Source organism: Neovison vison, chromosome 4, assembly GCF_020171115.1.
Source record: "Neovison vison isolate M4711 chromosome 4, ASM_NN_V1, whole genome shotgun sequence".
Taxonomy (NCBI): domain Eukaryota; kingdom Metazoa; phylum Chordata; class Mammalia; order Carnivora; family Mustelidae; genus Neogale; species Neogale vison.
Genome location: NC_058094.1, coordinates 203,198,508 through 203,226,428, shown reverse-complemented (window position 1 = coordinate 203,226,428; position 27,921 = coordinate 203,198,508). Strand labels below are relative to the sequence as shown.

General features: G+C 37.9%; 1 protein-coding gene across 19 annotated transcripts in view; it reads left to right on the top strand.

The window, feature by feature from the left end:
• Positions 1 to 27,921, top strand: part of CADPS2 (calcium dependent secretion activator 2) — a 532,394-nt gene that overhangs the window by 380,144 nt on the left and 124,329 nt on the right. For all 19 annotated transcript variants that reach the window (XM_044246482.1, XM_044246480.1, XM_044246471.1 and 16 more), the window contains 3 exons: positions 2,810 to 2,946; positions 5,166 to 5,353; positions 25,870 to 25,971. In XM_044246482.1, coding sequence (XP_044102417.1) covers positions 2,810 to 2,946; positions 5,166 to 5,353; positions 25,870 to 25,971 — 427 coding nt within the window. The remainder of the gene's footprint in view (positions 1 to 2,809; positions 2,947 to 5,165; positions 5,354 to 25,869; positions 25,972 to 27,921) is intronic.

Genomic DNA, 27,921 nt, shown 5'->3' with positions numbered 1-27,921 from the left:
TGAACATTTGATTAGTGCCATGAATGATTTTTCATTTAAAACTAGTCATCATAATTTTGTGTTTTAATAAACATTAATTGAAGTAATCAAGCATCACCCAGTTTTAAAGCAAGTCTCCAAGCCTTGTATTTGGTTATAATTGATTAAAGGCATAATTCATTTGATCCAGATGATATCTCTGGTTTCTAAGAGTCGATATAGATATGTTATGCCAAGAGAAAACTATATTTCACAGAAATAAAAAAGTAGGTAATATTTTAACAAGAGATGTTTTCTTAGTTTACTTGAGTTCATGAGAGGATTTTAAAGTGAGCGATTTATCACACAGGTAGCTCAAAACTGTTGCTTTTTCAAAATTTATTTCTTTATAAATTCATGGAAACTAATGAACCAGTGGTTCATGGTGAAGTATATTTACATAAAATATTTTAAATTGTGCTTATCAGACCTAAAAAGAACGAGATAGAGATTCTTGGTCTTTACAGCCTGTCTTTTGAAGATGGGATACTCCCTAAGAATACATTTCACTTTCATAGAATTATAGCACCAGAGAGATTGTAGGGTTTTTTTTTTTTAATAGACTATTATTCACCTACAAGTTTTATCACTGTCAATATGGAGTCTGTTTTTATGGCTTAAATTGCTATTACAAATATTTTTTATCACTAAAGGTAATCATTGGCAAAGTAATTTTTCATTCATATGTATGATTCCAAAAGTCTTGACACATTAGCAAAATATAGTTTAGAATTCTATTTCTTGAGGAAAATGCTTCATAAAATATATTCATTTTTGAAAATATGATTTAATTATAGAAATGAAACAGATTCTTTTTTTTTCAGGAGCTTGTAGATATTTAAAGACTATATGCTATTGCTTTGAAATAAAAATTTTGCTTCTATAAACCTTTATAAAAGATAAAGGTAAAAAGATAATTATATAGCAGGTACTATATGAATTGTAATATATGTATTTTGTAGAATGAAAGAATTATGGATTTTCTGTGGAATTTCTTATATATCCTATTTTCAACAGACAAGTCATTAATGGGTGTTATTTTTAACTTCTTGTTATGACCTTCTCTGGTGAAAGAAATAATGAATAAAATTCAGCAGTTGTTTTATAAAACTAGTAATTACATAAAGGTGACACTAAAAGTTTTTTTTTACTCAATTAAATGGATAAATGAAGATTTTAAGATTATTTAAAATACAAAATGCCTTGCCTTTTTCAGTATCCTGTCTACTCATATGATTTCACATTATCATATATGTAACTTTGAAAAACTTTCTTTCGAAAGACTATCAGACATAAGAATGAAATATAAAAGAAGTTGAATTGTCTCATTTCTCAGTTTAGGAAAAGCAGTTTAATAACATTCAGTGTTCATCTAATTAATACTAATTTACCACATGTAATGCATTTAATTGTTCAGTTAAGTAATTAGTGAATGTAAAGGAATACATATGCCAGGTTCTCTATGGATCATAACCTCATACCTTCCATCATCAATGAATGCCCATTCGTTGCTTACATGCTGTGTTCACCTTTTGATAGCTGTCACTGATGTGAGATCTTTTTTTTTTTTAATGTGATTCTGAAGACCCTTCAGCTTGAATTACATAGTTCTTCCATCCACAAATATGGCTGAAAGTTGAACTTGACATAGGATCAATATGATCTGGGCTAAATATCTAAATGTGACTGACTATGTTAGCATCATGTCCACAGATCAATACTGAGTTTTATTATGAGTCTGACTCTATAATTGCGTTTAATCAATAAACTTTTGTCTCCTTTCCTTTGCAATTTAAGGATTGTACCATATAGGTTTTAAGAACTACATTCAGTTTACATTTAAGACTCTACTTATAATTACCAGAATGAGATCTATCTATGAATCTTAAGGAACAATGGAGCCTCAGCTCTACCATTGTCAGGAGAGTCCACTTTTATCCCGATAACTGATTGCTTGCCCAATGCATGCTTCATTTCTAACCGAGCTAATGTAGTAACACCCCAGCACTCCTTTTGGGTGGTGTGTGGCTTTTTCTCTCTCTACTTAGTAAATAACTCGCATTGAAGACTTTGACAAAACATACCATTAATGAAAGCAATCATAAAAGCTTGCCTTTTGATAAACCCGCAGGGTCTACAGGCGTTGAAAGATGCAATCTGTAAAGAACAATAGATTTGGACCTTTGATTGAAGTGCCATTTGGGACGTTGTGCTTTGTCTGCATATTTGCACAAACATGATGCTCCCTTTTTCATGTCTCTTAAACTTGAAGCTTGAGAGCATTCATTGCCATTTCTACATTAAGGCTGGTCCCATTAAAGACTCAAAAAAAAAAAAAAAAAGACTGGAAGTGGTCCAGTGGAAGCCTGTGTGTTCATTTCTGCCCTAGTTTGCCATTTGGAAAGCAGCTTCTACCCATCCTTGCTGTTTTTATATGACAAGACCTGGGTTCCTTTCCAGTTGGTTCCTTCTGTAAATGCATACTTAAAATGCATCTCTTTTTCTTAAAATTGGAAAATAAGATTAGTTCTCTGATGAATATTAGAAGTAGCTTAAAGGGAATATAGAAACTTCCTCATTTCAAATGATTTGCAGATTTTTCCAGGTCATCATTCATTAGGCTCCCAAAAAATTGCAATTTGTGTTACTATGCTGAATTCTTGGCATTGTATTTTTTATAATACAAAACAGTCTGGTATCATGAGGCATGCATTTTGTGTTCAAAAACTGTATTTGCCCATTATTAAGCCAGAAAAATAAATGTATTGTACATCCTTTTCTGAATTTACAGATGCAGACCGTTTTCAGAAACATGGTATGGATGAGTTTATTTCTGCTAATCCTTGCAAGCTTGACCACGCCTTCCTTTTTAGAATACTCCAGAGGCAGACTTTGGATCACAGACTGAATGATTCCTATTCTTGCTTGGTAAGTACAATTCTGTCTCTCCAGTCTCCTATAGGTTAGAATGAAAGTTTTTTTTTTTTTTTTTAAGTGAGAAACACTTGTTATGAAGCGGTATTTTATTCCTGACTCCTTTAATAACTGTAGTTGGGAGTTAAGGATAAAGGATTCCAATCGATTGCTTCCCAATTTGAAAATTATACACTTGAAGACCACTGCTGTGCCACTCAATAGACAGGAGAGGACACTCCAACGGACACTGAATTGTGGGTTATCAGTCCCTCTGGAGAAGGCTGAATGAAAATAAAGACTTTAATGAAGATAAAAAAACCTCTGGGAAAGGATTTACTAACACCTGTATAGACATGTGAAGGGTTAAATTCTGCTTACCAAATGTTGCTATCCTCCATTTCTCTCTTTTGTTCCTAGAGAGACAACCCAGGTGACGGGTAAGGAAACTGTGAGAAATGATATGACAGGGCTACATGTAACAGAGGAAACCTTTGGTTTCATTTAGCCCTCCAAAGATGATTTGGATTCCTTAAAAAATTAAATTAAGAAAACTGCTACTCTGTCTGGTTGAAACCAGACAAAATTTGGGATAGAAAGTATAATTTACCTTTAGAAGGAATGCTTGACTGCTCAGAATATGGACGTTAAACTGAAGCCTAGCATCCATATGGGCCCTTCCAAGGATTTATATTGTTGGTGACAATTCCTCCTCTGAAATGTATCCAGCCAGACTTTCCCTGTTTCTACCACCACAGAGTCTCTTGGCTCCTGAATGTGTCAGCTACCAACAGTAAAGCTACATTGTCTTTAAGATTTCAGACCGAATGTGCTCTAAGCTCACTGGAGATGTTTGCATAGACAGGAAGAACTGCAACTGCTCTGATCACAACTTACTGCCTGATAAAGCATTTTTTAGAAGAATTTTTTTTCCTGATAAATCATTCATAGACTCTTTATTAAGTATCTGTTACTCAACATGTCACTGTATGGCCGAAACCTGCTCTAGCCCCAACTTGAAGAGTAAGAGCATCACAAAACCCCGTGGTATCTTCCCAGGGGGAAGCACGCCTAGAGTGGACACCAGTAGGGGGACTTCCCTGGTGGATTCCATTCAGTGGAGTTAGTTGATGAGTGATCAGAAGTTGGTGGGTTGGGTGAACCCTCCCACGTGTCATGAGAGGTCTGAAAACACTACACCGTGTCTTCAGCTGTATCTAGAACATGGTGTGATGGGAGTGTTTGGAGACAGGATGGTCCTGGAAGTAGATCGTGACTCAACAAGTGATTTTCAGTGTCCTGAGCCATTCACTGAAGGTCACTGAACGACATGGAGATCATAGTAACTCGCAGGCACGGTGCCTCCGATACGACACAGACGTGCTGTTTGTCCAGCCGAGGGCTTGCTCCATCACCATGGTCCTTAGTTGCTCTTTTTCCCTCCTCTTCTTTGTGTTATTGCTGTCTCACCTTTCTACGTTTCTCACTAGTCTTTTCTTTCCCTTGCACAATTTTCCTGCCTCCTTTCAAAACTGTTTATTTTTAGTCCATATGATTCATTGAAACATTTTATAAAACAACTCTGCTTAACCCTGACCTCCAGCGTCAGCCGAGCAGGCTCACACGCACACACGAACACGCACGCACCCTTCACGTCTCATTTCAAGAGAACAAAAAAGCTATTGTAAGGCATTAGCTCTGCTTATATTGGTCCTAGAAGGACAAACTGAATGAGAACAGTGTCCCAAATATGCAAATTCCCAAATACTGCATGTTCACCACCACTAGACTTAACTGGAATTGTCTTAGTTCACTTTATAACATGTCATTGGCAACTAGGCAATTTCTAGTTTCTAGTGTCTGCTTTAACCGTTCTCTTTTTATCGGATCCATACAGGGATTGAAGTTTGTCAGCATGTTCTTCTCTGGGACTGACGACTTAGATACCGTGAATAAATTTGGCCTATTTTGAATGACAGTGGAGAAAAGCAGGTAGTTTGTGCCTTGCCACAGCAGCGAATACACTCGTATTCGATTACGAGTGTCCCAGATCAGGTCCAAAATTGATGACACTAGCTTTATGAAAATAACATAAAACATACCACTAATTTAAAAAAAAATATCAGAAGACACTTGGATTCAGCTTCTCCTTATAATGTCAAAGATTGCCTGCAGAAAAGCAAATCCTAGTACAGAAAGGAAAAAAATATATATATATATTTTTTCTTTTGCAGGGTTGGTTCAGTCCTGGCCAAGTCTTTGTATTAGATGAGTACTGTGCCCGTTATGGTGTGAGAGGCTGTCACAGACATCTCTGCTACCTGACAGAACTGATGGAACATTCAGAAAACGGTGCTGTCATTGACCCAACCCTGCTCCATTACAGTTTTGCATTCTGCGCCTCTCATGTGCACGGCAACAGGTATTTTTACTTGCAAACACACAGTGTGAAATGGGTAGGGTTGACTTGGAAAGAGAGAAAAATGTGCTTTGCCACTATCACCTAGTAACAGATTTTAAATAGCAAACACTTCTTGCAAGAGGTGGGGAAAAAACCCACAAAGGAAAAATGTACATCAATATGCTGTTGATTTAGGTTGGGTGCACTTTATGTTTCTTTTTGCCGTTAAAGCCACTTGAAAGAGAAAGGGAGAGAATATCTATGAGATTAGAAGTTGCCTTTTAGTTCTTAGGTACCACCTAGTACTAGGGGCTGCACAGCTTAAGTGTCCTCTGTATTTCTATTGTTATGCATATGTGCGTCTGGGTAAGGCTTGCTAGCGGGTTTGTGTGTGCCGGATGATTCTTCCTTTTCCACTGTGGAATAAGCTTTCATTGATCAAGGAAGATAAACAGGGAGGTTTATATGGAGTCTTCTCTTAGCCCCTTCCCTAATCTAAACTTTATTTTATTTTATTTTTAATTTTACTTATTAATTGGTTACAGAGAAGGAGAGCACAAGCAGGGGGAGCAGCAGGCAGGGGGAGAAGAAGGCTCCTCGCCGAGCAAGGAGCCCCCCCACTCCGTACTTTAGGAACAAGTGTCCCTTTTTAGTGTTTTGAGCCAAAGAGGTAAAAAATAATCTAATGCGGGCCCTCACAATCATGTGCCTCTAAGCTTAAAATCTCTCCATGTTTTAATCCCTCTCTTCTCCTAATCCTGTTCCCAGGGAACCTTTTCTGGGGTTCCTCCCACAAAGGAGGTACCCTTTATCTCATCCCCCTTTTAATTTGTTTCAATCATTATTCCTTCTCTCTCTCTCTCTCTCTCTGTATTTCCTTTCTTTCCACAACCCTGTGTAAGCTTTTACTAGCCTCACAACCTAACAGAGTGGTCAAGGAACTCTGAAGTCAGATTGCCAGGGTTCAAAGTCATACGAATTCATGGTGTAAGGTGTAAGGCAAGCTTCATACTCTAGTCTTGTCTGAACTACCCTAACTGTAAGGAAGATAAAACGTGGTATCTCTCTCAGAATCCACGAATCATCATGGGAATCAAATGCATTAATATATATCAAGCGCTTCGAACAGTGCCCTGCACATGAATAGTCAAAACAAGTTAACTGGTAGTTCCCATTGTCTTAAGTATGTCAAGCTGCCAGCCTACCTTTCCATTGTTCTCTTTTATCTTCCCAACCAAATTTTGCTCTTCATTCCTCTCACTGGGCTTCTGGCTCCTGGCTTGCCAAGAAGGCTTCTTGAAATAGATTAAGGACCTGGTCCTGTAGCCTCTTCTCCGGCTTCGCCCTCCTTACTCCTGTTGAAAAGCTGATGCTGCAGACTCTCTAAGGGCTTGTGCTGCTTGAGACGCTGCTCGTCTTCCCGGAAGCAGGACTGTCTCATCTTGGCTCCCTTCTTAGTTATTTTTGCCCTTCTCTTTGCTAATAACTTTTTTCCTCCAGACCCCAAGTGCAGTATAGTTCTTTTCTCACCTGTGTTCTTGAACTTGCTCTGTTCTGAGGATTTTTCTTCCTCACAGAAAAATTGTACTCCAGTGATCTTGCCCCTTCCACAGCTTTGGTGACCTGTCTTTATACAGATAATTCCAAACCAATTACTCTCCTAAACTATAGGTCTCTATCAACAATTGACAGCTTGAATGGTCTGGCCCTTTCAACCCTCTGGGTATAAAATGAAGTCCATCCTCTTGGGGTGCCTGGGTGGCTCAATGGTTAAGCATCTGACTCGCTTTTGGCTCAGGTCACGATCTTAGGGTCTTGGGGATTAAGCCCCATATTGGGCTCAGTGCACAGTCTGGGATTCTCTCTCTCCTCTGCCCTTGCTCCTCCTACCCTCTCTAAAATAAATAAATGTTGAAAAAATAAATTAAGTCCATCATCTCACTAAACTGGCTCCTGTACCTCTTTTAGCTCGTAGCAGGGTGCCTGGCAAAAAGTAACACTCCTGGCACAGAATAGGTGTTCAATAAACATTCGATTGATGAACGAACAGCTGCATTAGTTAATGTTGATGTCACGTCCATTCATGGCCTATTCGTTCTGCATTCATCTTTTTCTTTTCTCTCCTAGACCCAGTTTGTCGCCCGTGCCAATGTTCTGCCTTCTAGCACCCCTCACGTTAGACTTTATCACTTCCATTGCACTATCCAAATTCGAGCCTTCTTTTTCTTCTCGCTTATGGATCTTTGTACATCTCTCTACTACTTTTTCTCCCTAGAGCAGTCTAGCAATCAGCTTCAGAATTACAGATTAACTTCTATTATACTCCTTTTAGTAAACTTCAGTGATTCTTGTTGGATTATGAAATTAAAGATAAGTTCCAAGCTACAGTATGAGGGCTTTCTCAACATCGTTCTTGTCCCGTCTTCCCAGACTTCTCTCCAAGTATCCCTCCCCAAATAATCTTTACCCCAGGCAACTCATTTATTCTCTATGTAATGTCTCTCTTTTTCCAAGTGTGTGATAGTCTGATATCATAAAACTCCTTGAAGAGGACTTCTGTTATTGCAAACACAAAATACCTTTTATCTGTAGTTTCCTTATAAACTTTCTCATGTAAACCTACATGCTAAATCCACACACACTCCCCTGCTTCTATCCCACAAGGTCCTATCTTGAAAGCAAAAACCAGTTCTCGTCACCTGTTACGCTCTGTAGGACATACCATACTGCCTTGCATGTTTTGGCCACAATAAGTATTTGTTGAATTGAAGTCATCATTGTTGCCACTTCTCAACCCACAGTAAAATAAAACCAATCCTAGTCTCAGGATGTGTTCAAGGGTTTACCTCAGTAAAAGGTTCAGGGTTTTACCTCGGGTTTTACCTCAGTTCAGGGTTTTAACTGAGCCTTACTTGGGAATGAGAGAGAAGTTGTAGATCATAGTCCCGTTTCCCATTACCCCAAAGTAAGCCATCTCCCCTCCACAAACTTTACTGGGGGGTAGGGAGCCGTAAGGGAGTGGCAAGAACAGGGACAGTTAGGATGGCTGATCGACAACCAACCTGGGTGTTTTTTTTTACTCAACCAGTTTCTTAGCTCCTGACCAGTGGATGACTTCCCCCTGACCAGTAGATATCAAAAGATCGGTCTATCGACGTTAGGCTGGACTCGGAAATGCAAGAGGATAAAAAGATGGCAGTGAAACAGACATGCCCTAAGAATTTAGTGTGATCATATGATTTTAGTCATTAACACTGGAAGGGATAATTAAATTGAAAACATTAAGTAGGAAATTCAGCTAATGTTTCCCCAAAACGTGTGTGTTTGAGACACATTTTAATGGAAAGTTACTGAGGCACCTGGAAACTGCTGCTTCGGAAGCAGCCTGATTTGAATCTATAGGTTGCCATAGTTACTTTTATTCTATAAAACTATTGTTTTTCTTTATAATGGTACACGGTAAAGTATAATTTCAGGTGTGTTTATATGTTCCGGTATGTATTATACCTAATTTTACCCATTAAATCCATTTTCTAGGTTAAAATGTGTACATTTTTCGGAGTCGCTGGGTGGTGGTAAACAAATTTGAGTCAGTATGGGATTCAACATTTAGATGACACGTAGATTAAGGGAAAAAGGAGAAATGCCGGTCTTAGGGAAATTTGAACCTTAGTTTAAAGTAGAAGTTATCTAAGATAAACTGAAGGGTAACGTGTTTCCTGTAATCTCCAGAGTCTAACAGATATCGCTCGGAAATGTCATGCTGTCACCGTAAAAGAATCAAAAAGAAACAAAAGATCCCTACTTGAATCTAACTCTAAAATCTGCAAAGTGACCTAGGCTGGGCAAATCACTTAACCTTTCTGAACCTCCAAGGTTCCTATGTAGAAGGGGCACTGGTGACAGCTCTATCTACTTTTCCTGGTTTTCTCATCTCACAATGTACATCCCCGTGGCTGGGTGGCAAAGGCAAGCATGTTAGAGCTGTAACACCTCATGCCAAGTGGAAAGACTGTGGCGCATACGTAATTAGAACTCTTCAGCTTTTTGCTGATAGAATGTTTGGGTTTTTGCAACCTGGCCTCGGGAACGTAAGCTTCTCTTCCCCAGGTCTGCGGTATCTGCTGTTCCTAGAGACTTTTGTTGAAAATACCGTCCGCATCAAGTCTGACTTTTCCACAGTCCCTGCATCGTCTCTCTTTAGGATCATTTTTATGTCTGTCGAGACGCACATTCAGAGCACCGTTTGGCTCATTACCTGAGCTACCTCTTTCAAAAATTCAAAAGGAGAAAGGATTGCCTTTTGTTACCGACTGGAGTGAAGGACAGCGGTGCTGTCTGGGCGGCGACTCTCCGGGAGCACATTCTATTGCAGGCTCCGAGCTCTCCCGGGGCTCCCTGCCGCCGCGTCTCCCCTGAATAGCTCTCGGAGCGTCTCAGCGACGAAAGAAGAGAGTTCAACAGAAAAGGTCTGGCTGGTGCTAAGACTGAGAAGAGAGAGGAAAAGAAAGGCAGAAAGCAAAAAGCGAGTCAAGGACAGACAGAGACAGATTCCCGCAGGAGGACAGCCGCACGCGCCCGTGAATAGCACAGCCACTCCCTGGGCGAGCGTGCCCCTGGGGACCCACGGCAGCCAGAAAAGGGCCCTTCGGAGACAATGCACCGCAGGGCAAAGTTCTAGGTCCATGTGTGCGGTTATACAATCTGGTTTCGCTCGTCGGGCGGGGCGAGGGAGCTAAAGCAGCAGCACAGAATGGCTGGGACGTCTCCGCAGACTGTTGTGTGGATGCGGCGCCCTGGCGAAGGCGGGCGGGGCCCAGGACTGGGACACGACGGGGGCGCGTCCGTAAGGTCATCCCTGCTTTCTCTGGACTCCAGCTTGTGTCACAGAGCAGTAGGTGGCCTTCACGGGATCCCTGGTGCTATGATAGGATGATGTCCCTGTCTTCACAGATGATAACATTCCTCTTACTTATCACTGCAGAAATTGGGCCTCAACTTTTCCCATCTCTAGTTTTAGAGACCCGGGTGCATTTTTGAGTAAAGTCATAGAGAATTGCACCCAATAGGCTCATCAAGGATTTTTCTTACTGCTTTTTTTTTTTTGTCCCCCTTACCACTTGCTTCTTAATCCTAGTCTTTGATATAGGACATAGAGAAAATAAGTTCAATGTTCTATCAGTTGTGAATCTGGAGACTCGCTTCTGGGACCGGTGGGCAGCTCGATCAACTGCTAGGAGCCAGGGTTGTTTTCCTGTCATGGGGCTTGTTAAACAGGCTTCCTCTGCCAGGTGCAAAGGTGGAAGGGACAGTGGTCCCTGAGTACCTTTTCAGTATACCCCGAGGCTGCTTTCTGGATTCTGTCAGAACCTATAGAGCAACCTCAAATCTGCCTCAGTGAAGCTTGCCTAGCAATAACATCTGTCCCCACTGATGGGGAGTTCAGTACTGGAGTAAAGGAACTGTGCCTTTCAAAACAAGATGGACAAAAGCAGAAAGTGAGCGGTAGGCGGAGAGACTGAGTATGTTGCCCGTAGCACTGAGCCAGGAGTCAAAACATCTGTCTTCCTGTCCTGGCTCTCCCGTTAGGAGCTATTTCATTTTGAGCAGTTGGTCCAGTCTGAGCCTTAGTTTCCCATCTGTTCATTATGAATAGTTATATCAGTGCTGCATAACTCATGTTGCTGGAAGACCCTGTGGGCCTAATGGGACAGTGGCAAAGACATGGCCAAAAGCAGGAGTCAAGAAGGCCGTCATCCAAGGTAGGTCAGTCACTAGACTGCGACCCGAGGACTGCTTATGAAGGTCACTAGTCGTTTGCCTGTTTTCCCTGCATGCCATTCATTCGCAGCATAAAGCTCAGGATTTTTCTGAAATAATATATAAAAGAGCCCACTGGATTGACCATGGGAAGGTACATCCTTGAGAAAGAGGCAAGGCAAAGGGTTTTTTCGATATGTGTTAGAATTCAGATCAGGTTACCAACAGAAACAAGAGCCACCCCTTGGTGTAGCTTTTCTTAAGCATTTAGTCTGGAATTAGGTGTGAAGAAGTCTGGAGTCTTCAGTTGGATCTCCATGTGACTTTCTAATGTATTAAAGTTTTTTAAGAAGGTAGTATGTAATGCTATTACATAAAAAGCTATCTCTAGTGAGTGCTGTGAAGTGTGTAAATCTGGCGATTCATAGACCTGTACCCCTGGGACTGGTAATACATTATATGTTCATAAAAGTTTTAAAAATTTTATAAAAAGCCATCTATGCACATCCATACCACTTACTGTTACCAGTCAGTTTAGGGTTTTTAGATCCATGTTGATACACAAAATTAGCCAATTATTTCCCTTTCTCATACTCCCATCCAGGCTATCATAGCCATATAAAATGAGTTTGGAGAGTTTTCTAGCTTGCTCTGGATAAGTGTCAAATGACTTATTTTTTTTAATATTTATCAATAACCCATTTTTAAAGCCATCTGGGCTTTGAGCCTAATATGTGTGAAGATTTTTACCTATTGCATTAATTTTGTGGTTAAAGAACTGTATAAGCTTTCTGTTTATCTCTTGAGCAAGTTTTGTAGGGTTATGGCTTTCCAGGAAATAGTGCATTTTACATAAGTTTTCATATGCATTGATATTAATTTCACATTGTTCTCTTTGTAGTTTTTGCTCTACCAGCTTTTTGCACATCCTAATATTGTTTATTTTTACCTTCTCTTTTTCCCCCCAATTCATCTTGCCAGAAGTTTGTAAACTTTATATTAGTCTTTTCAATCATGTAACTTCTGGCTTTGTTAAACTAGACTGCTCCTTCTCCTTTTCATTAATTTTTTTTAAAATCAACTTTTTAGAGTAATTTTAGTTTGCAGAAAATTTGTGAGGATACTACAGGGAATTTCTGTATTGGTTTCCTCTAATGTTACCAGCCTATATTAGCATGATATATTTGTCAAGACTTAAGAAGCCAACATTGGCATGTTACTATTAACCACTGGTTCTTATCTGGATTTCACAGTCCTTTTTTTTTTTTTTTTTAAGATTTGATTTATTTGACAGAGAGAGACACAGTGAAAGAGGGAACACAAGCAAGGGGAGTGGGAGAGGGAGAAGCAGGCATTCCCGCTGAATAGGGAGCTTGATGTGGGGTTCGATCCCAGGACCCTGGGATCAGGACCTGAGTCGGAGGCAGAGGCTTAACCCATTGAGCCACACAGGCACCCCCATTTTTTTTAATTGATGTCCTTTTTTTCTATTCCAAGGTCCAACTCAGGATGCCATTCATACTGCATTCAGTTGTCATGTTTCCTCTGATCTGTGGCCATTCCTCAGTCTTGTTTTTCCACGACCTTGTTAGTTTGGGAGAGTTTTAGTCAAGTATCTTGTCAAACATCCCTCAATTTGGGTTTGTGTGACATTTTCATGGTTAGACTGAGGTGATGGGTTTTTGAAGAGATGAAATGCTCTCTCCCCTCATCCTGTCAGGGAGTACGTGATATCCATAGGACACCACTGGTCATGTTAGTCAAGGTAATATATGCCAGCATTCTCCACTGTAAAGATAGTATTTTGCTTTCTGTATATTTTTTTGGAAGTAAGTTACTAGGTTCCACTCACACTCAAGTGGAATTAAATGACACTTCCCTGAGGGAGGACCAGTTATATACTTTATTTGGAATTCTTCTGCAAGGAAAATTGTTCTCTATTTAATCAACCATTTGTTTATATCAGTCTGGATTCATCTGTAGTTAATTTGGTACTTTGCGTTGTAATCTGATGCTGCTTTATTTTGTTGCTCAAATTGTTCCAGCTTGAGACATTGAGATCTCTTTTAGACTGACTCCCTGTGATGTGCCCCATCCTTTTTTTTTTTACTTTAAAGCACCTGTTACTTTCTGGTACTAAAACATGCTTCAAACTCTTCTTGTATTTTCCCTGACTGGTGAGTGGAAAGCTGTTGGTATCATGGTGGATTCTTCCTTCTACTTGGGCCAATTTTTACTTTGGATATTTTGAGATTATTTATTAGGTACATTCAAGTTTTAAATTGTTAAATCTTCTTTGTAAATGGAAATTATTTTTATTTGATGACCCTTTTCATAAATAACAATGCATTTTGCATTCAAGTTTACTTAGATGGTTATTAATGTAACCTTCTTTTGGTGGATATTTGTCTGATATGTTTATTCATACTTTTGGCCATTCTGTATTCTTGTGTTTTAGTGTACCTTATAAATAACAAGCTAGATTCTGATTTAATTTTCCATTATGACAAATTCTGTTTTTTAATCCATTTAACACTTTTACAATTAGCACTGTGTTGATGCGATTAAATTCGTTTCTACCATTTTATTTTGGCCTTTCTTTTTTTGACTCATGTTTGTAAGCTTTTTGTTTTTTGGTTTTTGTTTGTAAAGATTTTATTTATTTACTTGACAGACAGAGATAACAAGTAGGCAGAGAGGCAGACAGACAGAGAGGAAGGGAAGCAGGCTCCCTGCTGAGCAGAGAGCCCGATGCTGCTGATGCGGGGCTCGATCCCAGGACCCTGAGATCATGACCTAAGCCGGAGACAGAGGCTTAACCCACTGAGGCACCCAGGTGCCCTGCTTTTTGTTTTTTTCTTGCTTTCTTACTTCATCCAGGATCTTCTATTTCCACCCTCAATATTTTACATTTTCCAACATTAAGATTTTACTGTGCATATTCTTAAATTTTTAAACTTTATGCGAATCAACAAATTTCCTATCCTTCTAAAGAGTGGAGAGACCTTGGAACACTTCGCTCCAGACCTGCCCTTCCTTGCTCACAGGCTTATTTTGTCTGGTATTTTAGTTGTATCCTTGTTTATTTATTTTCTGTTTTCAAATGCGTGCCCAGTACCTGCTTAGATTTAGAAATTATTTTCCTTTTTCCTTAAAATATATTCCTGGGGATTTCCTATCGTGGAGCCCCTATAGATAGTGAATTTTTATTTGGAATTGTGCTTGTTTCATCCACATTTTATAAAGAAAATTTTGCTAGGCGTATGGTTGTGGATTGACAGTTACTTTCTCTCAGCTCTTTGAAGGTAGTGCTCCGTTTTCTTGTGACTTCCTGTGTTACCACTGGGAAGGCCGTTCACAGTCGGATTGCCATTCTTTTGAGGGGGATTTGCCTTTGCTCTCCAGATACTTTCGAGATTATTTTGTGCTTTAGTGCTTTGCGGGTTCGCTGTAACATAGATACATGTGCATTTCTTTTCATGGATTCTGCTTGGGAGTCCTGGGGAATTTCTGGCCCATGTGCCCTGCTATTGAGTGAGTGTGGATTTCTTTGAATTTACTCGGATGTGCATGTGAAGATCCACATTTGTCATCATCCTGGAATATTGTCATCTCTTTAAATACTGTTTCTCCTATAACCCCACTCTTTTCTACAATTCCAAATATTATATATGAGGCGTTTTATCTTCTGTATCTCTCTTACTGTCTGTAATACAAATTCTGTCTGCTTATTTCTCCGGGTACATTCTATGTTATATTTTCAGTTCTCTCTTCTAGTTGAACTTGGCAAAGTTTTTTATATAAAGGGCCAGATAGTAAACACAATAAATCTTTCTTTTAAAAGATTTTATTTATTATTTGACACAGAGAGAGATCACAAGTAGGCAGAGAGGCAGGCAGAGAGAGGGGTGAACCAGGCTTCCTGCTGAGCAGAGAGAGCAACGTGGGACCCTGAGATCATGACCTGAGCCCAAGGCAGAGGCTTTAACCCACTGAGCCACCCAGGCACCCCCACGATAACTCTTTTGGGCTTTGTGAGCTATATGATCTCTGCTACAATTGTTCAGTTCTGTGTTTTAGTTCAAAAAGAGCCATGAGCAATATGTAAGTGAATGACTGTGGCTTGTGTTCTAAATCAAATTTTATTCGTAAAAACAGGTGGTGGGCTATACTTTGCCAACTCTTTCTCTATGTTATTCTCTTTGTAGCTATAACATCTACTTTCCAAACCACATATTGCTAATTTCAATTACTGATATTTTAGTTCTGGAAATACTATTGGGTTCTTTTTAAAACTCATCTGATTATTTCTAAACACCTCTGATTCTTGGTTTTTATCCCTCCCCCCCTTTATCCTTAGGCCTTTTATAAATTCTGATCAATTTTAATAACTAAATTTTCTAGGCGTTTGTCTTGTTTCCCCTGACATTTTTGCCGCTGTCACGTTTTCTTACTCAGCTAAGCGTTTGTTTGTTGTTGTTGTTGTTTTAGTAAGCACATGTACTTGAAATTTATGAGAATTCTGCAAGGCCTGTTTTGAGAATACTTTCTTTTAAAGAGGATTTGCTCTTTTATTTGGTGATGGAGGTGCTACTGGAGCTACTTTATTTTCTTATCTTCGTGATTTCTTGATTGCACTGGCAGTACCCAGTTTAATGAGGCCAGGCATGTGGTGCATATTCTCAGGAAAGACTCCTTCACTCTGTCTTTAGATATTGTAGAACGGACAGATTGTCTTGCTGGCTCCCCATTATGAGAATATTGACCCTTTCTGGACCATCCTCTAACGTATCCTACAGCCCATTCACGAGTGTAGGAATGTCAGGTTCAGCAGTCTGTGAGGTTGCTGATCCAGTGGGGCATTCTCTTAAATATAGCTGTAAAGCCTCCTGGTTCCCACATTTTCCCCCAGGGCAGCCTTGGTGTTCACATTCATCCCTACTTTGGTTTCAGTTTCTGGTTCATTTTCATTTTCCTGGCCTTGGGAGAATTTTTTTGACTCTTTTATAAGCTTAGCACAACATTTAACTGTATGCTTATTATAACTTACACCGTAGGTGTTTTGTAGTGAAAAGGGATTTGGGGATATATCCAGTCAATCTATACTCGGAGCAGAAGTCACATGATGAAATTTGCATTTTGAAAAAGAAATTTAAAAAAAAAAAAAAAAGAAAGAAAGAAATCTTTGAACCTCTCTCTGGAGAACATGTTGGTGCACTTTCCATAACCTCTGCTTCAGGTCCCACCTGATTCTCTGCTGCTCGTCTAGCACATCTCAACTTCAATACCATTCCCCAACTGACTCCTTCCCTGGAAAGCCATGCTACCTCACAGCTTTGTACTTTCGCCCTTCTTCAGTGTAACTGTACATTATAGTCTGATTCTTCTTAGTTATGCCTTTCCCTATTATAAACTCTGTTAGGGCAGGAGACATTTCTCTTGTGCTTGTATTATCCCCAGGACTAGGTAAGTACTCAGTAAATATCTGGTAAGTAAGGAAATGAATGAAGTGGGACCATTGGTTTACAGATTTTATGGGTGAAATATTGGGGCCCTTGGTAGGTAGAGTTCACAATTAAATAATGTTCTTAATCAAGTGCAATGATTTTTATAGCCCATGGAAAGACCCTGTGTAAATTAGAAAAATTGTATGGTTTTACCACAGAGAAGTTAGTAGATTAAGACAATGAAATACACTTTTTATGTATAAAATTAAAAATGATAAAACATGATAAAAACTGCCATTGTTGAAGTAGCAGGGAAATTATTCGTTTCATGCACATGGGTCACAGTGCAAACTGATACGTACTTTCTTAAAAAGCAATTTTGTAGTTAGTATCTATCAGATGTTGAGAATACCATTACATTTGCCTTAGCCTGGGCTGCCGTAAAAAAATTCCATCAACTGGGTGACTTAAACAGTAGGTATGTATCTTCTTTCAGTTTTGGAGAGTTGAAGTCAGAGATCAAGGTGCCGACACGGTCTGGTCCTAAGAGAGACTCTTCTCCTGGCTTCCAGATGACTGCCTTATCCTTGTGTCATAAGGCCACCAATCCTATCAGATTCATGCCCCATACTTAATGACTGATCTCTTTGAACCTTAATTCCCTCATAAATGCCTCATCTCCAAATACAGTAACATTGGGGGATAGTACTTTAATGTATGAATTTTCATTCAGGGTGCACACAGTTCAGTCCACAGCACCACTTAAACTAACAATATACTTTTAGGTATTTACCCCAAGAGGGGACTTGGGGAGGCTCAGTCAGTTAAGCACCTGCCTTCAGCTCAGTCATGATCCCAGGGTCCTAGGATCGAGCCCCACATTGGGCTGTTTTCCCTGCTTGTTCTTATTCTCTCTCTCTCTCTGTAAGACAAATAAATAAAATCCTTTAAAAAAAAAAGGGGGAATTTACTCCAATGAAACAGTAAGAGATGGTTTAAAAAATTATAGTGTAAGATTATATATCTGTAAGAAGATAAGTATATTATGTACTCTGTATATGGTAGGAAGAAATAGAGGGGAAAAGTCTAAAATCTAATGGAATATTGGATTAATAAATTCTGGTTCATGACAAAATGAAGTATGCTTCCATTAAAAAGCATATATTAGATATTTGAATAATGTAAGATGTTGATACTTCATTAAAAGGATAAAAAAATTAAAAGAATCAAATTGAAAATCAGTTAAAACATGATTAGATTTTGTAGAATGAAAACTGGAATTATATTTACAAAAGAATATTACCTATTATGATTGGGACATTTAAAGAAATTTTTAGTTAAAGGTTTATATATATGTAATTTAGGAGAGTAATTCAGAAAAACACAAAGACATGACTAAAAGATGGTTTATTAAAAATAATATTAAGTATGGGGTGAAGATGACCTTCAGAGAAGTATTACCAATCTTAATACCCTTTATTTTTATCTAAAAATCACCTCGATATTCTATTTCTCTTGAATTCTAGAATGATGTGTGATAGTGAATTTAGTGTGATTCCAGGAAAAGCCAGTTATCAAACACCTTGATTACTGTCCATGACTTGTGTTTCGTCAGTAACTTAACACAAAAACTGAGTCACAAGATCTCATATCTTCAAAAAGTCCAATTACTGCATTTTTTAAAGAAGTATCTTTTTTCTTTTTTACAACCACCAAAGAAAATAGATTACAGTAGGAAATACATATAAGAATTAGGAGGAAGGAGTGCTTAGAAACAAAACAGGAATTTTAAATTTTATTTGCAAAATATTTTCTTAAAGAAAATGCTGTTTCTAGCTCAATAACTATATGGGTCAAATTAACTTCTTCTGGATAAGTAAAATTTCAAGGAAAATGAAAGGACACTGATTTTGTGACCAATACATGACCATCCAAATGAAGTACCATTTTGTTTGGAACAGTAAGAAGTGTTCTAGGTTAGGGAACAGAAATATGAGGCTGTTGTTTCTGCTTCCTCTTCCCATAATTTCTTATTCTCGTGTTGTGTCTTCCTCTCCTTGTTATTCTGTTCACAAATGGGTACTGGTGGGAAAGACACGAAGTGCAAAGTGACTTTTACCTGCTGCGCTGTGGGCAGAATTGACAGTTCAGAAATGCTACTCCCTACGTGTCTGTCTCCTTCTCACTTTGTCTAGAGGAAGCTAAGATGTCCTACATTCCTCCTGGGAGAGGGCACATGAAAAGAAGCCTCTAAGAAACTCAAAGGACCATGAACTTGGTCCTCTGCCCTGTCTCTGCTTGTAAAATAGCTTTTATTGCAAGCCTCCAAAGTGCCAGGACAGGGGGTCGCACCTGATGCACTGGGGAGTCAGGGGATCTATGGAGTGGTGAAGGAAATCAAACTCATCAGTTTACCAGACTTTTCTATACAGTATTCACTCCTGGGGTATTATTCCACCCACAGGCTTCCTGAGCACTCTGTTCCAGGCAACACACAGACTCCTAGAGATTATAAAACCAAGGACACTTTTTTATCCCTCAAGTATCTAGAGGTGTGTCTAGCAATAAAATGATTGAGAAAATAACCACAGAATGTGGTACAGTTTTCACTAAGTAATAAAACAGATGGCTTGTCAGCACAAAATGATGCTTTTTAAGTGGGAATTGTGGGGAGATCCCATGATTAAATAATTCTGAGAAGTGATGTTAAGCAGATTTCTTTACTATCAGACTTCTCAAGCTCCTTAATATATGCCTTGCTTCCATTATGGACCTCCAGCAAGGTCTTGTAATGTTCAGAAAACATCCTTGGGCTTTTTTTGGAGGATGTTTCAGGACAATTGTTTTTTAAAACCTGTTGGCAACCGGATGAAATGGATATTAAAATTTGTTCTTTATGAACTTCTGAAAGGTTATATTATATGGGGAAAAAAAGACCATAAAATGTGTGAACTGTAAACTGTTCAAGAGAAGTAGAGCTAGGGGGTTAGTCCATATTTAAATATTTAAGCAGATTCCACCATTGATGTTTACTCTTCAGTCGGCTCAAATGCCCAACACTGCAACCCAGTTTCACACTCTTTTCCTCTTAGATCTTTCTCGAAATGTAATGATTGTTCCCTTCATAGAAACTAATTTCTTATCAGAAACACCTCAAAAGCTGTGAGAGATAGAAGATGGAGAAGAAGATACAGTTTCTCTCTCTTGTTCCTGAGTAGTCTTTCAAGAAGCGCCTTCTCAATTTAAAGCTTATATTGTACTGTTCACAGAAAGAGTTGATAGTGATGACAAGATGTCCAGTATACAGAATGGATTCTGTTTGTTTTTAAACGCCTACTCTGCCAGATTGATGAATAACACAAGTTCAAAAATCCATCGTGAGATCCCTTAGTTCATGTAGGAATTTAGTGAAATTAATATGTATAGGCCTTAATATGTATAAGAACTATTTTTGGACAAATCTGCCTTTCAGAAGAAGGTTGTGTGTGTGTGTGTGTGTGTGTGTGTGTGCGCGCGCACGCGCGCGCGCGTCTATGTGTGCCTATGTGTGATGCTTTCTCTAGAAGCAGATTGAGACCCGTAGGCAGATAGAAGAGATGGTTGGTAAGCATCAGTGGCAGAATTTCCATTGGGTCCAAATTCCTTTTTTTAAGAATCAAGTATAATTAATGTAGGCCTAAATATATTTGCTGTCCCTTTGCTTATTATGTAACACCAGAAGGAAGTTCTGTATCATTACTTGTTTTTATCTATAATTAAAAGAATGCATCTAACTTTAAACTGTATTTTATAATTTGCTCTTAAACTTTCATGGAAAACTTCCTACTAAAATCGTGTGATTTTAAATAACTACAGGCCCCAGGAAAAAATGAAAAATTTAAATCTCAATACATGAAAATGCCCTTTTTTTTTTTTTGCATCAGAAAAACTTTGCTATATATCAGTCTTAGAATTAAGCTCCAATTAACATAAAATCAGAAAATTGGCCTCTTACCTTAGAATTTTCAATAACCATATATTTTTTAAAGATTTTATTTATTTATTTGACAAAGATCACAAGTAGGCAGAGAGGCAGGCAGAGACAGAGGAGGAAGCAGGCTCCCTGCTGAGCAGACAGCCCAATGTGGGGGTCGATTCCAGAACCCTGCGATCATGACCTGAGCCGAAGGCAGAGGCTTAACCCACTGAGCCACCCAGGTGCTGCCAATAACCATATTTTAATATTGTCTTTTTATCAGTATCAAAGAGGTATTAGTTATTTAACTTTTATTATCTCAGGGGAAAAATTCTATCCTTGATATTTAAAGCAAGTGATTTCACTAATAATTAAAATGGCAGGTAAATACTAAAAATTTTCTGTTAAATATAAAAACAGCTAACTTTTGTCAGAGATCTTTTTTTTTTTTTGGTATTTTTTTTCCAGTTTATTTATTTTCAGAAAAACATTATTCATTATTTTTTCATCACACCCAGTGCTCCATGCAAGCCGTGCCCTCTATAATACCCACCACCTGGTACCCCAACCTCCCACCCCCCCGCCACTTCAAACCCCTCAGATTGTTTTTCAGAGTCCATAGTCTCTGATAGTTGGATAAGGAAGATGTGGTCCATATACACTATGGAGTATTATGCCTCCATCAGAAAGGATGAATACCCAACTTTTGTAGCAACATGGACGGGACTGGAAGAGATTATGCTGAGTGAAATAAGTCAAGCAGAGAGTGTCAGAGATCTTTTTACTTAACTACTTAACCATAATTCCTGTACTGTTTGCTTTTCAAAAAATTTCCTGTTTTACCTACTGTTATATGATTTAAAACATTCCAATTAATTTATGCCCTATTAATACTAATAAGCAATAATATTTTGATAGTACTCATTCATGAGTTTTTACTATCTGCTATTGCTGGTATTTTTATATTTGGTGTATCATTTATTCGCGTCTTTAGCATTTAATTGCCATTTAGCATCAATCTGCCAGCTACTCTTTGGGTACCAGGGGTGCAGCACAAAGGAGGCAAACAATAAACAGATCTATCACATGTGGGGTGATGACACATTATGCACAATAACCAGCAACAAAGCATGTTAAAGGAGAAGAGACCTGTGGGAATGGGAGATTACATCTTTACAGCAGGTGGTTATAGATAACCTCACTAATCCTGAGTCATGTGGGTAGAGATGAGAAGGCAGTGAGAAAACTCTGTGTGCCTCAGAAAATACCATCCCAGGCAGTGGGAGCAGCATGTGCAAAGGCCCTGAGGCAGAGGATGTGTCCTGTGTTTAAGGAAAAGCTAGGAGGCCAGAGTGGCTAGAGTGAAGGAACCTATGAGGGGTAGAGAAGATCAGGGTGTGTACGGGGTAAGGACGAGGTCCTACAGGGTCTTGCAGATAGTTCCAAGAATGTTCAGTTTTGGAATGAGTATTAGAATTACGAGGTTTGGCTTAGGCTTGGGATAAGCTCACTGTAGTGTGTTGCTGATACTCTGACACAGAAAAGACTAGAAGAAGGAGACTAAGGAGGCAGTAACCATACTTGGGATATATTGAAGGGTACAGGTAACAGAAATTAATTTATAAGCTGAGTTTATAAAGCTATTATTTTAAATCTCTGTTACCCTGGGTCTACTACATGGATTTTCATAAACTACAAATAGTTTAAGTTTCTCTTAAAGCTACTTTCTGCAAGTACAAATTTTAAGGACTGACTTTGTTGAGTTTTGTTTTGTTTTTAATAGAATTACTGATTCAGTGGTGCCTGGGTGGCTCAGTCGGTTAAGATTCTGTCTTTGGCTCAGGTCATGATCCCAGGGTCCTGGGATTGAGCCCCACATTGCACTCCTTGCTCAGCAGGTAGCCTGCCTCTCCCTCACTTTCTGCTTGATGCTCTGCCTACTTGTGCTCTCTCTCTCTCAAATAAATAAAGAAAATCTTAAAAAAAAAAGAATTACTGATTCAGTGTCATTTATCTTAAATTTTATAGCTATTTAAGCCCTCTGCCTTATATAAGTAATATGGAAAATGTCTGATATAAGTATATTTAAAATATTACACATTGCTTCTCAGATTCAGTTCACATTTTCTAATAGAGGTGGGTTTCCCCCCCCCTTTATTACTTTCTCTGAAAGTATTGGGGAAAGAGAATAAAACATGGGCTCTGAGAGCCCTAGATTTGGAATGCAAGAGATGTAGGTTCAAGTCCAAGCTCTGGCTCTTGTTAGCTGTGCATCTTTGGGGAAGTTACCTAACCTCTCTGAGCTTCAGCAGCTTCCTTTCTTGGATGCTGGAGAATGGTTTGCTGTGAGCATGCTGTGTTATGCATACAAAACAGCACAGTACCAGGAGCATATTTAGAACTTTGTTACTGATCATTGTTATGTAAATTTTAATAAATGGCTATGATAAGATATTGATGACACAGGATATATTTGCATTTATTGGGAAGAATAATTCTAATATTTTTAAAAGATTTTATTTATTTAGCAGAGCAGGCACAAAGGTAGGAGCAGAGGGAGAGGGAGAAGCAGACTCCCTGCTTAGGAGGGAGCCTGATGCGGGGCTGGATCCCAGGACCCCAGGATTATGACCTGAGCTGATGAACAACTGAGCCACCCATGCACCCCGGGAAAAATAATATTAGAAGGAGCTGTTACTTTTAGGCATGACTGCATCAAAGCTGTTATTTATTCCCAATCACTTAGGTATAGATGTCCACTTCATATACCTAATATTCAGTACATAGTCTGGTGTAGGCACTAAAAGGCATGTAAATAAGGACAGGTCCAAAATACTAACTATTGTATTTAACTTGTCAGATGTATACCTAATTTAATAATAAACTCACTAAAATGATGGCTTTTCACTGTATACAACAGTCTTTGACTTAGTGAAAGTTGACACAAATGATGTTCCTCTGACTTACCTTTCTCGCTTTTCATCACCTAAACCCCTGGCTCTGTTGTGTCGGGAAGGCGAGGGCCCCAGTGAAGTTTAATATGACAGGATGACTTGCTGAATCGCTGTGAATCACAATCTCCTTTGACAGTTGAAGCAAACAGTAAAATTCACTCTAATATAACCATGTGGTGTCTGTCAGAGAGCAAAGACGCAGAACCGTATCAGTCATCAGAATAATAAATAGAAGTTCTTTGCTCTTTTTCATCAAGTTTGCATAGACGTATAGAGTGAAATACCCACCCACAACTTAGTGGTGAGTTTTTATGCTACCTATATGATAACATAATGTAGTCATAGTTTGCATCTGAATGCTCAAATTCCCAAGTTAATGATGTATATAGAACTCTTCACTTGAAGTTTTGTGATCATTATTATACTTAAATTATAGTCTTGGTTTTGTGCTATCATTTGCTCAGTGGGAATTGACTCTGAAGTAATATGGGATAAAATGCATTATATTATAAATTATTGTAATATAAATTTTTATCAATTATGGGGGGTAGCTCAGAGTTCATTATTTTGTAATTTATAGATCAGATTTTCTTTTCTCCTTCCTAAAGTATTTGAAAGACCAATATTTGCCATTAGTTTTGCTGCGGTTCACATTGAAAATACATTCTGGTAGGATGTATTATTCTGACTATGAAATAAAATAATTGATGTTTCCCTACTTAGGAATGGAGTATAATTGTAAGCTTTTCAAAGCATAAATTCCAGCAGCATATGAGTATCTGAAATAACATTATGTTCTCTATAATGGCAAAAAAATTTTCAGACTGAAATGATGATTTGAGATGTATAAAAGGTCTTTATGTCATTATGATTCAGATATAACTTTAAAATTAATTGCTTTTATCCTAATTGACTAGGTGCAAGCATCAAAGATACACATGCACACACGTACATGTTTTTATATAGATGAAAAAAAGAGTGGGAGCATCAAATAAAAATCTTCCGAGGAAAGTTATACCAAGCATTCATTTTTCTTTATTTTTCATAATCATTTCTACCTATTTTACCCATAATATTAAAAATTAGTTAAATTATAATACATAAGTCTTTGGGAACTAAAATGCAATCTTTAGAAAAATAAGTTAATAGAGGAGGAAGTGACTGGTATTAATTATCAAATGCAAAAGATTCATTTCATTGAAATAGACGCTTTTGGAATATGAGATTAATAGGTCTTTCTCATTGCATTAACAAAGTTATAGTTCATGTGTTAAAAATTGTTGATGACTGTTATACAACCTGGTACTTAAACTGATACAGAATAAATTCTAAATCCATTATTAGAAATATTTTTTTTATTTATTTATTTTTAATTATTTTTTTTAAAGATTTTATTTTTATTTATTTATTTGTCAGAGAGAGAGGTAGAGCGAGTGCGAGCACAAGCAGAGAGTGGCAGGCAGAGTCAGAGGGAGAGAAGCAGGCTCCCTGCCGAGCAAGGAGCCCGATGTGGGACTCGATCCCAGGACGCTGGGATCATGACCCGAGCCGAAGGCAGCTGCTTAACCAACTGAGCCACCCAGGCGTCCCTTTTTTTTTTTTTTTTTTTTTTAATTTTTTTTTTTAAGATTTTATTTTTATTTATTTATTTGTATTTTATTCTTTTAATCCTGACCTTAGTAAGAGAAGATTTCTGTTCAGTCTTCATTACTACCTCTAAAAGTCCTTGTAAAACTTGCCTTGATTGCACAGGGATATTTGGCTGAGCACAAGCTCCAGAAATGTAGCTAATCTGTGTTCTCTATAAGCTTTTATTCAGCTATTTGTTTTGAATTATAAACCCCCACATTTAAGTGAAAAAATAATGCAGTAAGTCACCAAATGCATTCAAATTTTCTGTGTTTTTTACACTTAGAATGAAATCTCTTGCTTCACATTAGCTTAATTTTTATTTGGAAGAAAAGTAGTTAAAACATTTTAGTTTGCATTCAGTATGCTTTTATAATATTTTCATCCATGGAATATTTATTCAATTTGTCAAATGTTTGGTACCACATAAAATACTTTTCACTACCATTCTCAAGGACTAGTCATTGTTTTCAGTAGATCTGGAAAGTATTTATTATAATCCTTTACCTTGAAAGCTGTGTAAAACAGAATAATTTCATTCCATTCGTTCCAGGTCAAAATATGAAGCAAATGGCTACAAATACCTCCTTTAAATAAATTTCCATTATAGGGGCAACTAATATGATTTCTGTGGACCAATATGCATTTTCCTTAATTATTCTTCAGAGAAATAGAGATATAAAGATACATGAATATATAAATATATATAAATAAAGATATATAAAGATATAAAATATATGAAAGCAAACATTCTATCAGTATAAATTATTGATTCTGATTTTTGTTTTCCAGGCCTGATGGAATTGGAACTGTTTCAGTAGAAGAAAAAGAGAGATTTGAGGAGATAAAAGAAAGACTCTCTTCCCTTTTAGAAAACCAGATAAGCCATTTCAGGTATTATACTCTGTTCATTAATATTAAATATTTGCTTTCTTCACTCAACACTCCAGTTCCCTATAGAGGTTTATTATGTCTTTCCGTGGCTACTCAAGAACTATCAGTAGCTTCCTCTCCATCGCCTGTCAGCTAAGATCCATATTCCTCAGTCTGTGTTCTCTTTCTAAGCCTGCCATTCAGTTTCCACCATTCATTAAGGTAGGTCCCTTACCCCTTCAATTTGTGGAATGCTTCTCTCACTTGCTCGTGCATTTCTCATCCTTGAGTAGCCTCTTCCAGCTCTGGTGAGTAGTCCTTCCTCTCTCCGAGTCACCAGGCAAGGAGCTTCTTGTGTCCTATCTTCATAGTAGAGCTGTTTTTCGATCATTCTAGCAAAGACTAGAAAACCTGATGTCTTTCAGCATTTATCATCTGTACTCATCACTAGTAACTTATCACATAGTTATAATGTCCATTTCTTAAGTCATTAGTAATTTAATTTACATTATTTATATGAGAACAAGGGCCATGTTGCCTGGCACATTTCCTTGCTCAAAAAAAAAAAAAAAATTAACCATTGATACTAAAAAACATATACAGAATGAAAGATCAAAATCTTGGCATTTTTCCCCTGATTACAGGTAGCTCAATAGAACCTAATGGTTAAAAACAGAAATATTTCTGGAGAATACAATTCAAGACAAAGGAAACAAAGAAAGAGGGGTTGTTAAGATCCCTGAACAGAAAATTAGTGTTAAAGAGGAGGGAGTCTTCATAGTGATAGTTAATAGAAACCCCAAGTGATGATTGAGCTTAGAAAGCAACCAGTTCTGATGAGAGCAGATCAGAAAAATTCTTCAAGTAAATCAAATTGACAAAATACTAAGCTGTTTTAGTATGTTGAGAGAGGATTTACTCACCTGGAATTGAGTTTGGAGTTCTATTAATTATATTAGTTACATTAGATTACATATATAAAAAGAGGATATTACAAACAAAGACATGTATTAATTATAAACAAAATAATGGCACATAAATCATAATATATACTGTATCTCACTTATCTAGGACATTTACATAATATAAATACTGAATTTAACATCCCAAAATGGCATAACTCTGTTAGAAAGATAGGAAGGACAGGAATTACATTTAGGATGGGGGAAAGTAGTCCAAAAAAGGAAAAAATTTTAAAAAGCTACATATGTCTAAGGTGGAGTAACGGGGTTATATTTACACTCCCATCTGAAACAAACAAACTTCTTAATTTTTTTAAAATGTGGAAAAATGCTCTTAAAGCACATTAAACATAAGACAATGAATAAAAGTGATTCTTGAGAGATAAAAAATAAATGACTAAGCCCTTTCATTGTCTCTGCTTGGCACCACGAGAGTGCTTCTGGGCCATGGCCCAGGGAGGAGAATCCTAGTGGACCCCCGCCTTGACAAGACAGAGATGGGCATCCAGGGAAGGCAGCCAGAGTTTGCAGGTCAAACTTCTAAAGAAAAGAGGAGATACCTGCAGGTATTTGCTGAGGGTCCCCCTGGAGTATTCAATTCAGTATTGATTTAAGCATGTATGTATGGAAACTAAAGTCAGACAAATAATCCTTTCACTCTGTTGTAGGATTACAGGAGATAATCCAGAGCTAAGAGGAGTACCAGTTTCTACCACCCAGGGTGGAAAGCTCCTAAGTCATGGACAGAGGGTCAAATACTCAAGAGAATTTTTGCCTCAGTAACAGAAAAAAATTAACCCTGTTTTTATCTTTCCTAATGAGGATTAAAATCAAGTTTCAAATAAATCAAACTGTTTTTAAGTAATTTAACTGCATTCCAGAACAAAGCTCAAGAATAAAGGAATACAAAAGTACTGAGTCACCAATAATGTAAAATAATAATGCCTAGCATCCAGTCAGAAGTTTCTAGGCATACAAAGAAATGGTAAAATATGACCAATGAAGAGAT